We start from the raw sequence: 13619 nt of genomic DNA, 5'->3' as shown, positions 1-13619 counted from the left end.
GCTGCTCACAAAGAAACAGAGAGAATCCAGAAGGTTTTCCCCACCTTGATGGGGTGACCTAAAATGCTTCTAGCTATATTAAACCGTTTTGGTTTATATCTTATATTTGGTTTTCTATATACCATGAAGTTAACATATACGTGTTTTTTAGTAAAGTAATATTTTGTGGATGCTGTTGGATCTAAGTCCTGCTGTACAAGTGGTATACACAAGGTAGATAACCTACACCAAAATCTAACAGATAACCTCCAGTCATCTGTAATCAGTGCATGAGATTGCACATACAACATTGACTAGCAACAAAAACTAGGCCCTTATCTTTATCAACTCTCTCAAAGGCTCTCCTGTTCCTTTTTTTCCAAAGTGCCCACATAAGAGCCAAAGGAGTTTCATCCTATATTCTGCATCTTTGGTTCCTTCTCTGAAAGCCCAACCAAGTATCATGTCCTTCACTGTAGACAACAGTGTCCATTGGTCTCAGAACAGATTCAGTATGATTCACCTTAACTGACTTGCCACCTTGCAATGCAAATATCTTGTGTATATATGCGACAGTCGTATTTGGTTTTAGCTGTTTAGAGCTAGCGGAGGCTCCTTTAACTATTGCATGACTATTTGCTTGCTCCTATGCTTTTTCTATTATTTTCATTTGTATACCAAAATAGTGGGAAGCATCTAAGATTCATTCTTTCTGCACACAAAATAAACGGGGTTAGGTGGGGGGGGGGGGGTGGTAATTGATTATACTGACCTGTGTTCCATTTCACCCCACCCCCATAAAAAAGAAGAAAAATAGTTATTCGATGTTTTCTTTTTTCATTTTTTCTTCTGTTTATGAAGTCTCTATCATAGTCGCGGCCATGTTTTTGCAGTTGCACCAGTAATTGTTATTTTGGATCGGGTTATGCACAATATACAAAGAGAACTCCTTGTTGAATTTTGGCTACAAGAAATTTCAAATTGTAGACCATATGAAATAAAGAAAGTATTCAAATGAAGAAAATTGCCTAAATATCGATATTTTTATTATGACGCGGTTTGGAAGAACATTCTGTACTACTTCCTAGATAAATTCTGAGGTATAATAAAATTGATTCTCTCGACTTCTCACGCACCACATCAAACTCATGGTGATGAAGCAACTTGACTTTACAAATCAATACTGAAAATCAAGTCGAGCATGGCAAAAGAAGCTACTATTATTAGAGAAAGAGTAATCTCCATAGTGTCATTGATATAGCATCGCTGCAGTCATGTCACTTAGATAGTAAAACAGTGGCCTTATTGTGTTGAAGGACTAGTGAACAATCACAGAACTAAAAGTGTCCAAGAAAGCTGTTGGAAATTGCGCTGTGAAAGGAAGTCTTGTGACGTGCACGGAAAGACATCTACTGTCGGTTACCTGAAAAGAGATGCAGTGATGTAAATCTTCAAGACATAATCATAGTTACTTGAATTGACTACTGAAAAGTAACCGAAGAAAGTTACAAGAAAAACATTAACCAAAAGTTCAGTATATAGAGGAAGAGACTCATTACCCAAGTCTAATTCTGTGAAGTAGCCTATAACTCATGTTGAGTGGAGGAATTCAATACCCAATCTCTGAAAGAAAACTAAGGGAAGAAAATATGTCTGGGACGTTAACCAAAACTTCACTGTTCATGTAGGGATTCAATTCCCGTACTCTGATACCATAAAAAAAAAAAAGATACAAGAATTCAATACCCAAGCTGTGATAGGCGGTGCTGTAGGAACAGTTACCATAAAGATACAAGAATTGTAAAATTATGACAAGAAGGGAAAAGCTTTGGCCGTGCGGGACTATTTAGGTTTCTTATCAAGATCATTGAGGCTCTGCTACCTTGCAACAAGAGAAAATAAGAGAGTTCTTTTTGTATAGAGTGTAGGCGTGCTGAATAACATAGAGCAGGACTCTTCATATAGGAGTTTCAGCTACATGAGGTAATGAAACTTTAGACTACATGAAATAAAGGAAGTTATGACATTACAACATTACATAAATACCAAATGTTAATTTTAATAGAATTGAGAAGAATTTATTATATTATTGACTTATATATTATAACAACAACAACATACCCAGTGTAATCCCACTAATATTAACGTGTAACAATATTAGTTCCCGTGACTTTCAGCATTGCCAACATTTTATTTTCATTCATAAACTTGACCCAAAACCTGACCGTTTTGTACACCAAAAGATAAGAATCTACACAAATACAAGATTCTCTAAAAACTCCACCCAATCTTCTATACAACAAGGAAACTTATGGGTGCACCAAAAGAAAATAATGGATCAGAGGCTACTCCTCATCTGAGAAAAACTCGACATTGCTAGGGCTTGAAAATTTGTAATATGGTCAATTTTGTAGAGCATTTTATCCGTTGCTAGGGCTTGAAAAATTTGTATTTGTTGAAATGCAGGAGGAGGTGTGAAATTGCAGAGACTCTTGCGGAGAGGAATTTCGACTTGGCTTTTCAGGTGATTCATGAGTTCAATCTTCCAGGTATTTCTCATACTTCCAATTTTCTTCAAATCTTTTCCAGGATATGCTCCAATATTAGAACTTACCATCGGTTTATGCACAACTGTTTTAGCTGTTGACATATATGCTGGTGTTGCTGCATCACTTGCTGAGAGAAAGAGGGGAAGCCAACTCACGGAGTTCTTTAGGAACATTAAAGGCACCATCGATGATGATGATTGGGATCAGGTATTCTTATCAACGCAGTTGTCTCCAGTGTGTGTTCTTGTCTATTCCGCGACAGATGATTGACCTGTCTTTTGCCTTTTCTTTTTAACAACTCATTTCTAAGGAATGCTCATATTTGGGTTTGTCCCAGACCCCACCTTGTGGGATTATACTGGGTATGTTGTTGTTGTTGCTCATATTTGGGTGTGTCAGGTATTAAAGTGGGGGGTGGGGGTGGGGGACATTAATACTACACTAATCTATCTATTTTTGTTTGTTTAGGGGACAGGTATTAAGTATACTCTAGTTCTTGTGGTTCAACTGTCATATTTAGAAACAGCTTTAACTAGAACCAGCAATAGTAACCTATTCCAATGATCTTATGCTTCATGATTTTTTAATGATCTAAGTTGGATAAAGAAGTGTCAAAGGTCAGAATTGATGAAACCCTCTGATTGTTCTGTCATTCGTTCAGGTATTGATAATTAATCTTATGTTAGAGTGGACCATCTTGATAGAAGAGGCTGACGTCATTATTCTAAAATTCATCTTGTCAATGGTAGAAATGTGTAACATTTCAAGAAGCTAAACGTTAGTGAAATCTATTATTTTTCCCAACAATGGAATCTGATTTATAGAGATAGTAGTATTTCCATCTACACTAAATTTTGAACTGTTATAGGTTTCTATTTACGCTAGTTTCTGATGAACTAATGCCGTATTTAATGGACTACATTGAATTTTTAGGTTTTGGGGGCAGCCATTAATGTGTATGCAAACAAACACAAAGAGCGACCTGACCGTCTGATTGACATGTTGACTAGTAGCCACAGGTCAGTTTATTTTTAACTTTCGAATCTACATACATTGAATTTCCTCCCAATTACCCAGTGTTCACTCTATGTGCCTCTGATTGCAGCTAGTTTATGCCAAAATGATTCTGTTTCTGAATTGGTGTGTGACCTGTAAACCCCTGTAAAGTACCATCTGAATTCTTTCTGCAAATTTTCCAGCTTACAAGATGTGGAATATGTCCCATGTTGAATATCAACACAGATCCGCTGTTTTTAATCCCTGATTATAATAATACCCTCTTATTATTGCATGTTTGAACTCTGTCCACCCAATCAATCCATTCCCTGAAACTTGTCGGACCATGCACTCCATTTACGGATGAGAGACTTAAGTGTGTCTCTATTATCAGAATCATTTAACCCCCTAATATTCCAACTTAAGATTAATACTGTCATCCAGGAAAAGCCTTGTATTTCCTACCCTTGTCTTTTATATCCCTACCATCTTAGTTCACACTGCAGTCAGATTTTTGAACCCCCCCCCCCCCCCCCCCCCTTCGTTTCTGACTTTCTTTGCTGATTTATTTGTGGCTTCTTGTTGTTGTAGCCTTTTCTATTCCATTCTCAAGATGATGTCAAGAATTTCATGCTCAAAACCCATGACATTAACTCCAAAGGCTTTGCCTGCTTTAACCATGATTAGCTTGGTCCATTTTGAGTAAAAAATTTCAACATGTTGTAGATATAAAAACAAACAGAGTATCACCTTTCTAACATTTTAAGATTTTTGATGAGGTGATCTCACATTTCAACGCCTATAAATTGCTTGGAATATTAAAAAAAAAAAAGTATTTGTTTTCAAGTGGAAAATGGTATTTGGAAACTGGAGTTTTTTGGACATTAATACAAATTGGAGATGTTTTTGAATTTTTGTGAGTGATTTGGAGTGAATTGTGAAAACAGCTTTCTGGAGTTTTCCGAATTCCGGAAAATTGTAACAATTCTATGTCCAAACAGTTTTCCGGGAAAAGTGAAAACTATCCATGGCCAAACAGGCACTTAAATGATTAAATAATCCAAGTTTGTCAAAGCATATTTCTCGCCTTGGAAACGATTCTTTTGAATGGATTGATTTGTTCAATTTTGTGTCTTAAGTGAGATACAAGGGCCTAAAATGGTGGAAGTTACATACCTATGATATCATAATATTAGTTGCAGACATAAACCAGAAGATAATTAAATAAATAACTAGATAAAAGTGTCTCTAACAGTTTAAACTTTTGAAAACAGAGTTGTTGGATTCTTACCGTCACTCAACAACCAAATATTTTCATGTCCATACCTAGTAAATAAATAAAAGTGTATGTTCAAGCTGCTAATAGGTTAAGCTTTTAGATGAAACGGTTTGCCCAATTCAACAATACACTTCTTTGAATTTCTCTCTTTTAAAACTAGCTGGTAAATTTTGAGCGTCTCCTCATATTTTAGCTTGCCTTCCATAGGAAAGTACTTGCATGTGTTGTCTGCGGGCGTCTCAAAAGTGCATTCCAAATTGCATCTAGAAGTGGAAGTGTGGCGGATGTTCAATATGTTGCACATCAGGTTTGTTGCATTCCTGAACTTCAGAAGTTAAATACTACCTTGTTCCACCAATCTATTTATATTTCAAGGAATGCCCATATGAGATTATGTTGTAACTGCTTTCCCTTTCATATTCTGAGGGGCCCATTTGGCGGAGAACTCGACATATTGGTTTAAGGTATTCCAAACTAATGCAATGACTCTTAACCAATGCCAAAGATAACTTAGTAAATGTTTTGGGTGAATAATATTCAGAACCTTTATAATCGAATGTGAATGTGAACTTGAGAGCTGCAAAAAACATGTTTCTCAGCTGGTTATTTTGGCTTATTAGATTGATACTTAGCCTGTTTATACCTTCAGCTTTGGTAAATAATCGGATTGTTGTCAATCTTTAACGGTTGAACTGTTCACTACACATTCTGGCCCTACAAGTTGATTTCCCACGTACTTATCAAGTTAGTATCTACCTTTACGAAGATGTTTCTGCAGCCAGTATCCAGTGTGTGGGATTCTATGGAAAGACAAATTTCTGAACTTTTGAATCTGTATTGTGATAGGTGCAGATCGAGATTTATCTGGTTTTGACGTGTTTACGTTTATGAGAAACTGGATGAATAGAATAAATACAACTTGATTCTACCTTTATGAAGTGTGTACCTAAATATATTTGTTACGAGGTTTACTCGAATTTGAATATGGTACTTTCAGTAAGGTGCTCCAAATATTCTGCTGACCACAGTTAGAAATAAAGTACGAGTGCTAGAATATTAGAATGAGCTAAGTGTGTATTGATTTAGTCGCTGCTATGTAGAAGATATGGAAAGTATCTCACACCTATAAATATGTGCATTTACTATTTAGTTTTCCATTAGAATCAAGTTATTGATAATCTCTTCTGTTATATTTTATCCTCGCATGATATTATGGCATAACTATCTTTGTAACGACCTAAGTAGCTATCTCTACCGGGGTTGGTCATACGACATTCCCCTGCTTCGAATTACTGTTTCTATAGCATTGTGTCTCTTTCTTGTGACAGACTCAAAAGCATAGTGCCTCTTTTTGGTGACTATTTCACCGGCACTGTGTGCCTCTTTTCAGGTGGACCATGTTTCGTTCTGGTGATTGTTCTTATAACACATCTTCTTTCTGGCCACTGTCCAGAAAAATTTATTGCAAGATTCGACTGCCAAAACTTTTGTTCCAACCAATTCAGCAACAATTTACCTTCCTACATTTTCAAAATAAACTCAAGTTGACTTTTCTACTGGGTTAGAGGGGTGTTAAGAATCTTCTATAAAAAGAATGAATTAGCGCTTTGTAAGTATGAGAAGAAAAAATCACTGAAGTTATGTAATTAAAAAGATTATAGGTTGTAATATGTATGTTTACCTTTTAAGGTTTCCTTGTAACTACTATTTGGTTAGTTTGACGGAATGGTAAAGCTGAATATTCACACAATTCTCTTCTTCTTTTCGATGTCTACATAGTATTAGAGGTAAGATATTGAGTCATTCCTTTGTAAGTTAATCGTCTCTCTCCTCAAGTTACTGTTCATGAAAAACTAGAGTAAAATCATGGAAGAACTGTAGCCAGGTAACTGACTGAACAAAATGATTGACCATTTCATCATTGTTGAGCCATCTGTGAGCCTCAGTTACTTGATAAACTAGAAATCCTGCCATCACATTAACGACCTTATAGAAGAAATTCATAGCTGAAAGAGGCATTGCAATAGTAAGTGATCCACATTCTAGTCCGACATTTTGCACATAATGCAAGATGACTTCTTTTCCTTAAATTCCAGTTTTTAGGCCTCTTAACTACTAGCCATGAAAAAACCTTGTCAGTCTTGGCTTATGAGAATCCAAAACTGACGGGCAGAAGAATCTTATACACTCTTCTTATGTTATTTGTGGTAGTTGGATTTTATCAAGAATAATTTACTTCCACTTTTGTTCTATTTCCAAGTGTCACGATATTATGGTTATAAAGTAAGTCTGTCAAGTTTTGAATTACATCTATCTCCGAATCTTGTAGATTTCTTCTGAACATTTAATCTGAATGATCTGTTCTCATCTTGTGACCCGTAAACTTGATGAATTGCCATGTTCTTCTCGGTCGAAATGTTGTAGATAGTCGCAAAGGCACATCACTTGTACTTTCAAAAACTAGTCTTGTATTCATTCCCAACTCTATGCCACTGAACTCTTTCTATTATTCGTTCGTAATATATCTCATCCTCTACCAGCTTCTTGTTTGTAATTACTGTCCTCCACAAAGCTTGTATCTCGTTACTGAAGCTGTATAGCATCTTTCTTAAGAATATATTGAACGTCTCAGATCTTTTAATTCGAGCTCCATACCTATTGGATATGTGACCACCTCCCAACTCAACAGATGTAACTTTATCTCTGTCGTTTGTGTCCCACTTTCCTTCAGAGTCCGTCTTATTTTTGGTGGCACTAGTTAGTACATACATGAGAGACATGTAATGTATAGGGATTGTTGATAGAGTGCTATTGATAAGTACCTTCCTGCTCCTTTTGATAATAATCGTTCTCAAATTTTCCGATCACTGGATCTTTGTGTGTGCTAGGCTAGCAGTGTATAATTCGTAGCAGATATCACAATTCTACTGTAAACATTTTTATAAATTGTTCCGTTTGTCCACCTCCAAGATTGGGATGATCTCGCACTTTCTTAAGTTGATCCTCAGATCACAGCAATACTTGTTTTAGATATGTTAATTGGATGTCTCAGCATCATAAAACACGAGGGTATTGTCTGAAAAAAAGAAGATTTGACTGGGTGAGAATCCCATTCGGTTAACTTCTTGCAACGACTTTGTTCATCATTTTTTCTCGCTTTGACAACCAAAATAAATAGCATCCGAGGTAGCAGATTACCTTGTCAGAGAAGCTGCATTGAACACGTGAATTGGGATCTCCTCAAATTTTGTAATGTAGAACTTAATCAATTTTCTCAACCTTTCATGGACCTCCTTGGTCAACATTAATTGAGGAGATCCCAATTCACGTGTTCGTAAACCTTATCAAGATCCGGTGGATTTTCCTCCTTTTTTCCTTGTGGAATCCACTACCTTATTCACCACCAAAGCTTTGTCTAGGATCTGTTACCTTTCACGAACTCATTTTGAGAGTTTGACACCATCTCTTTCAAGACCTTCTTTAGTCTATTAAAAAGATCTTTGAGATTATGTTGTAGATGCTCTTACTAGACTAATAGATCTATAGTGTTTGTTACTTTCTCCTTTGGTATGATCAGTGAAGGATGCATTTAGATTCACTTCAAATTCCTTGAATAGTCTCTGATTTCACTTTTAACTGTCTCAGCACTATTTAAAAAAAGTGCTTAGACAATTGGCCTGAATATTTGCAAAAGTTAGTTTACCTTTGAGTGAAACCAAAAGCAAATCCTAGATGATGACAAAACAGACCTTATGGCGTAGGGAATTCAGGAAACTAGAAATGAATATTCACTCTTTTTGTTTCTTGGTTGTGTTCCAACATCTAGGTTATTTTTCATTTCACTAAAATCTAGGCCTTAATATATATTTTTTTTTTTAAATTATGTTGTCTTGTGGGGTTGAGATTCTTGACTAAACTTTACCACTTCTTTACTGATTTCTCTTTCTGCCTTTTGACTCCCAACGCAGGCGTTACATGCTAATGCACTTCCAGTTCTTGATATGTGCAAACAATGGCTCGCTCAGTACATGTAGTCTCAGTTCTAGGGTGTGAAGTTGGTTTGAGGTGGTTGTTGCTTAGTATGCAGAAATTTTGTTTTCTGCAGCACAATGTAAATTCATCGTCCAAGGTTTGCCAGTTGCTTTGTTTCATATTGGCAACATAGCTTACCCAGTGGCACAATCACTTTAGAAGTGTGTACCCGGGTTTCACATTTGGGATCTAGCATTCATCATCGTTCTGGTTTCAGATTTCTCATCCAGCTTACCCAGTCTGCATGCAGTCAGTTAACGTTCTGTCTGAAATCGGACATTGCCGGGTCAGCATCTCAAGTCCCTTTGATCAAAGCATGAACCAAAATTCCTAGATATGTTCTGATGTGAAGGATGAATAACATATTTGAAGCTGCTTGAAGCTATGAAGTTGAAGAGTAACTGGATATGTGGTCGATTTACTTATGTTCGTTTTTTTCATCTTTGTATATAAGAGACATACAGAGTGGACTTCCATTTTTATTAGTTGGGGTCCAACTCCCTGTCCTCAAACTCCTTCTCTTTTATTTGTTTGTGGGAAGGGGCCATTTTTGTTTTTTCAATTAATCTTTGGAACCATAATATGTAGATCCTTTAAGATTTGAAGAGAGAGCTGAAAAGGGGTGTCTTTTTGGGGGAGCGTACCAAAAATTCAGGATATATATACTCTCTTTTGTTTAATCTGTTTCATTTTTTTCTTTGAATGTTTTTATTCTGTTGACGTGTGTCCCGCAAGTGAATATGCTGCTACAATATTCAGCTTTATTTTATATAATAGTTTTTTATTTTTAGTATTTTTGAAAAATAATACTCCAGCTTTTTTATATTTCGATATTCTTTTTTACCTTAAACTTTTCATTTATCCTTAATCACGTGTACTTTATAGCTATAGAAATGTCATTGCTTGTCTAAAAAGACAAGTTGTAAGGGTATTCTTTGGTATGTCCTAAAAGTCTTTCTTAATTCTTTAACCTAGTCAAATGTCACCGTATAAAATGAAATTGATGAAGAGTATTACTTCAAAATAGAGACCGCTTATAAAGAGTTATAGTGTGAGTGCGCAACAAAGTAGGAGGAGGAAATTTCAGAAATATACAATTTGGTCATTTTGCAAAAAAGTAGTCTAAAACTTACGTTGCAAAGTTTTTGGCTCAAAAATACTTTTATACAGTTTTATACACTTATATACCAAAGATAGGTATATTATTTATGTATATAGGTGTTTGACGGTGTATAATGTGTAGGTATATACACTAAAAATATAATTATACAATATTATACACGAAAATATGCACTTATACACATTTATACACACAATTATACAATATTGTATAATGTGTAGGTATATACACTAAAAAGTATACTTATACAATAGTATACACAAAAATACGCACTTATGCACATTTATACACAATTATACTTGGAAGATGATTTTTTTGGCAGTGGAGGACTGGAAATGGAATCTGAGGATCAAAATAATTTCCAGTAATTATGATAATATGCACCGAGACTCTCTTCAATCTTCATGAATATTGATGAAAGTAAGATGCATGTGAAGATTGATTAATCCACATTAATTTTAGGTCCTAATTAATGGGAAAATTTCAGAAATATACAATTTCCTCACTTACATTACAAAAAAAAAAGGGGCAATTCGCGTGTAATTGCCCTTCTTTTGGGGTGGTCTTTAAATTTTGCCCCTCATATTTGAAATCTTTAAAATTTGCCCTTCGGCTAACACCCATAGGTTTCAGTTCGAACCCACGCGCGTGCAAAATTTTAAAAAAAAATTCGCAAGGCGAGTTTAAATTTCGCTATGCGGACCGCATACTTTTGTTAAGGAATTACAAAGTTATGCGGATTAAGATACTTATGCCTTGTGCGTACTTGGCATAAGTATGCCGGTCCCAGCATAACTTTGATAATTCCTTCACAGTTATGCCGGTCCGCATAAAAGTTTATGGATAAAGTGGATCCATGCCTACTATGTCAAAGAGTAGGATTTGACCAATTTTAACGTTTCGTGGCCGACATATTGGATGTGGTTAGACAAATTATTGGTTCTTGGAGAATCCTGGAGCAAGTGCATACTTTTCTCAACCTGGAAAAAGCTTGATTCGAACTAAATTCTTGCAATTATTAGGTAATCCCGAAAGAGTCAACCGAAAATTTATGGTGTTTCAACATGCCACTCGACCAAAATATATTTCACAATGTGATTGTGCTTATATGGAAGATCATTGATCGCTAATAGGATCATACAATGGGGCTTGAGTGTAGAACCAATTTGTGTTATGTGCAAGTGTTGTGATGAAGAAAGTTTGCCCATTAAAAGTATGCCCCCGCGGCATAACTTTGTGAAGGAATTATCAAAGTTATGCGGACCCGGCATACTTATGCCTTATGGGCGTACTTGGCATAAGTATGCGGATCCGGATAACTTTGATAATTCCTTCACAAAGTTATGCGGTCCCGCATAAAAGTTTATGGATAAAGTGGATCCATGCCTACTATGTCAAAGAGTAGGATTTGACCAATTTAACGATTAGCGCCGGACATATTGGATGGTTAGACAAATTATTGGTTCTTGGAGAATCCTGGAGCAAGTGCATACTTCTTCTCAACCTGGAAAAAAGCTTGATTCGAACTAAATTCTTGCAATTATTAGGTAATCCCGAAAGAGTCAACTGAAAATTTATGGTGTTTCAACATGCCACTCGATTAAAATATATTTCACAATGTGATTGTGCTTATATGGAAGATCAGCGATCGCTAATAGGATCATACAATGGGGCTTGAGTGTAGAACCAATTTGTGTTATGTGCAAGTGTTGTGATGAAGAAAGTTTGCCCATTAAAAGTATGCCCCCACCGGCATAACTTTGTGAAGAAATTATCAAAGTTATGCCGGATTCGTAAGCATACTTATGCCAAGTCCGCCCATAAGGTATGAGTATGCGGGTTCGGCATAAAATTTGTAATTCCTTAACAAAAGTATGCCGGTCCAGCATACACGCGATTCAACCCTTGTCTTGCGATTTTTTTTTTAATTTTTGCTTGAGCGAGGGTTCGAACTCGAACTCAACGAAGGGCAAAAATTAAAGACCAACAATATGATGGGCATAATTTAAAGACCACAAATATGAGGGGCAAAATTTAAAGACCACCCCAAAAGAAGGGCACTCCGCGCAAAAAATTGAAAAAAAAGCCCAAAACTTTAGCCCAAAAATACTTTTATACAGTGTTATACACTTATATATAAAAGACATGTACATTATGATTTATTTAAAAAAAAAAAAATTGTTTTATTACATAGGAAGTAGGGGAAAGGGAAATGGGGGTGGGGATAACAACGTGGGGATTCGAACCCTCACTAACAAGGTGAAAGTTTAGGTAACCAATCAACTGAGCTATTAGGTCCCTAAAAGTACATTATAATGTTAGGTATATACACTAAAAAGACATCATTTGACCTCTGAACTTGGCACGAAAACTTAGTTTAGCAACTAAACTTAAGTTGTATTTATTTACCCCCCTTAACAACTTTCAAGTTAATTAAATACACCCCTTAGCGGGTGACGTGGCAAGAAAGTGTACCCGATCTCTTAAAAGCGCGTGGGAGGAAAAAAATAACACTAAAAGTGGTCCCAACTGTAGATATGTCATCTTCTAATTGGATGATATATTAAGATTTTCTTAATATTTTATTTTCCATTTTAAATTAACTTTTTCCTTTTCTTTCTTATTCTTTTCCCTTTCTCCTTCTTCCAACCCCCCCCCCCCCCTCGCAAACCCGCCCTCCGTCTCCTTCCCATCGTCACCGTGACCCACCACCACCTTCACCCACTGATCTCCATCACACCACCACTGCACCGCAACCATCGCCCATTAACCCCGACCAACAAACCACCATCTCTTCACCCCAAAACCAACCCATCTCCACCCTTAAGCCACCTCGTCACCACCCATCTTCACAACACCATCATTACCATCAATTCACTTTAAAAAAAATCCCTCCCACCATCCTCGCTCCTCTCTACATCGAGTTTCTAAACCCCAATTTCTCCAAGTTTTTATTCAATACCCGTAAGGTTCCATCCTAATTCTCTTAATGGTTTTTCTTTTCTTTTTTTCTGTTGAAAATGGGTTATTGTCTTTGACAATTGGAACTGTAAAATATTGATTATATAAGCTATTTGGTTGATGGGTTTTTCTTTGATTGAGTAATGAAGAAATTGCAATGTTCAATAATGAAGAAATTGCATGAATTGCCCTTCAAATGGACTGTGTGGCGAAATTGTTGATGGGTTTTTCTTCGCTTGAGTAATGAAGAAATTGCAATGTTCAATAATGAAGAAATTGCACGAATTGCCCTTCAAATGGACTGGTGTGTGGCGAAATTGTTGTTGATGGAGCGTTGATGATAATGGAGGTAAATCACAATGAATTTGAGTTTTCTTTTTTCGTTGCAGCTGGGGTGGGGGTGGAGGGGCGGAAGAAGGTGGGTTTGGTTGTTTGGTTGGGGGTGGGGGTTGGCGTGGTGGTGGCGGCGGCGGTGGTGGTGTGGTGGAGGCGGCAGTGGTGGTGGCGTGGTGGCTTACATGCCTTACTATTTAATAAAATAATAAAATAGGGAAAGAATGAAGAAGAAAGAGAAAAACTAAATAAATAAAAATAATTAAAAAAATATTTAATGACGTGGACCAATCACCAGGCGAGTGGTGAACAAAACCTAGATCTCAACTGGTCCAGGCCGCTAAGGAGGGTATTTAATTAACTTGAAAGT

General features: G+C 36.4%; 1 protein-coding gene across 4 annotated transcripts in view; it reads left to right on the top strand.

Annotated features, from left to right (window-relative positions):
- Positions 1-9576, top strand: part of LOC132029824 (uncharacterized) — a 63286-nt gene extending 53710 nt beyond the window's left edge. For 3 of the 4 annotated variants that reach the window (XM_059419201.1, XM_059419202.1, XM_059419204.1), the window contains 5 exons: positions 2446-2528; positions 2620-2735; positions 3462-3547; positions 5011-5110; positions 8772-9576. In XM_059419201.1, the coding sequence (XP_059275184.1) occupies positions 2446-2528; positions 2620-2735; positions 3462-3547; positions 5011-5110; positions 8772-8837 (451 nt within the window). In that variant the 3' untranslated portion in view covers positions 8838-9576. The remainder of the gene's footprint in view (positions 1-2445; positions 2529-2619; positions 2736-3461; positions 3548-5010; positions 5111-8771) is intronic. The other variant, XM_059419203.1, reaches the window with a different exon arrangement.
- The last annotated feature ends 4043 nt before the right edge of the window (positions 9577-13619 follow it).

The sequence above is a fragment of the Lycium ferocissimum genome, chromosome 9 (genome assembly GCF_029784015.1).
Source record: "Lycium ferocissimum isolate CSIRO_LF1 chromosome 9, AGI_CSIRO_Lferr_CH_V1, whole genome shotgun sequence".
Taxonomy (NCBI): domain Eukaryota; kingdom Viridiplantae; phylum Streptophyta; class Magnoliopsida; order Solanales; family Solanaceae; genus Lycium; species Lycium ferocissimum.
Note: the sequence above shows the minus strand (reverse complement) of the source record. Positions and strands in the feature narration are given on the sequence as shown.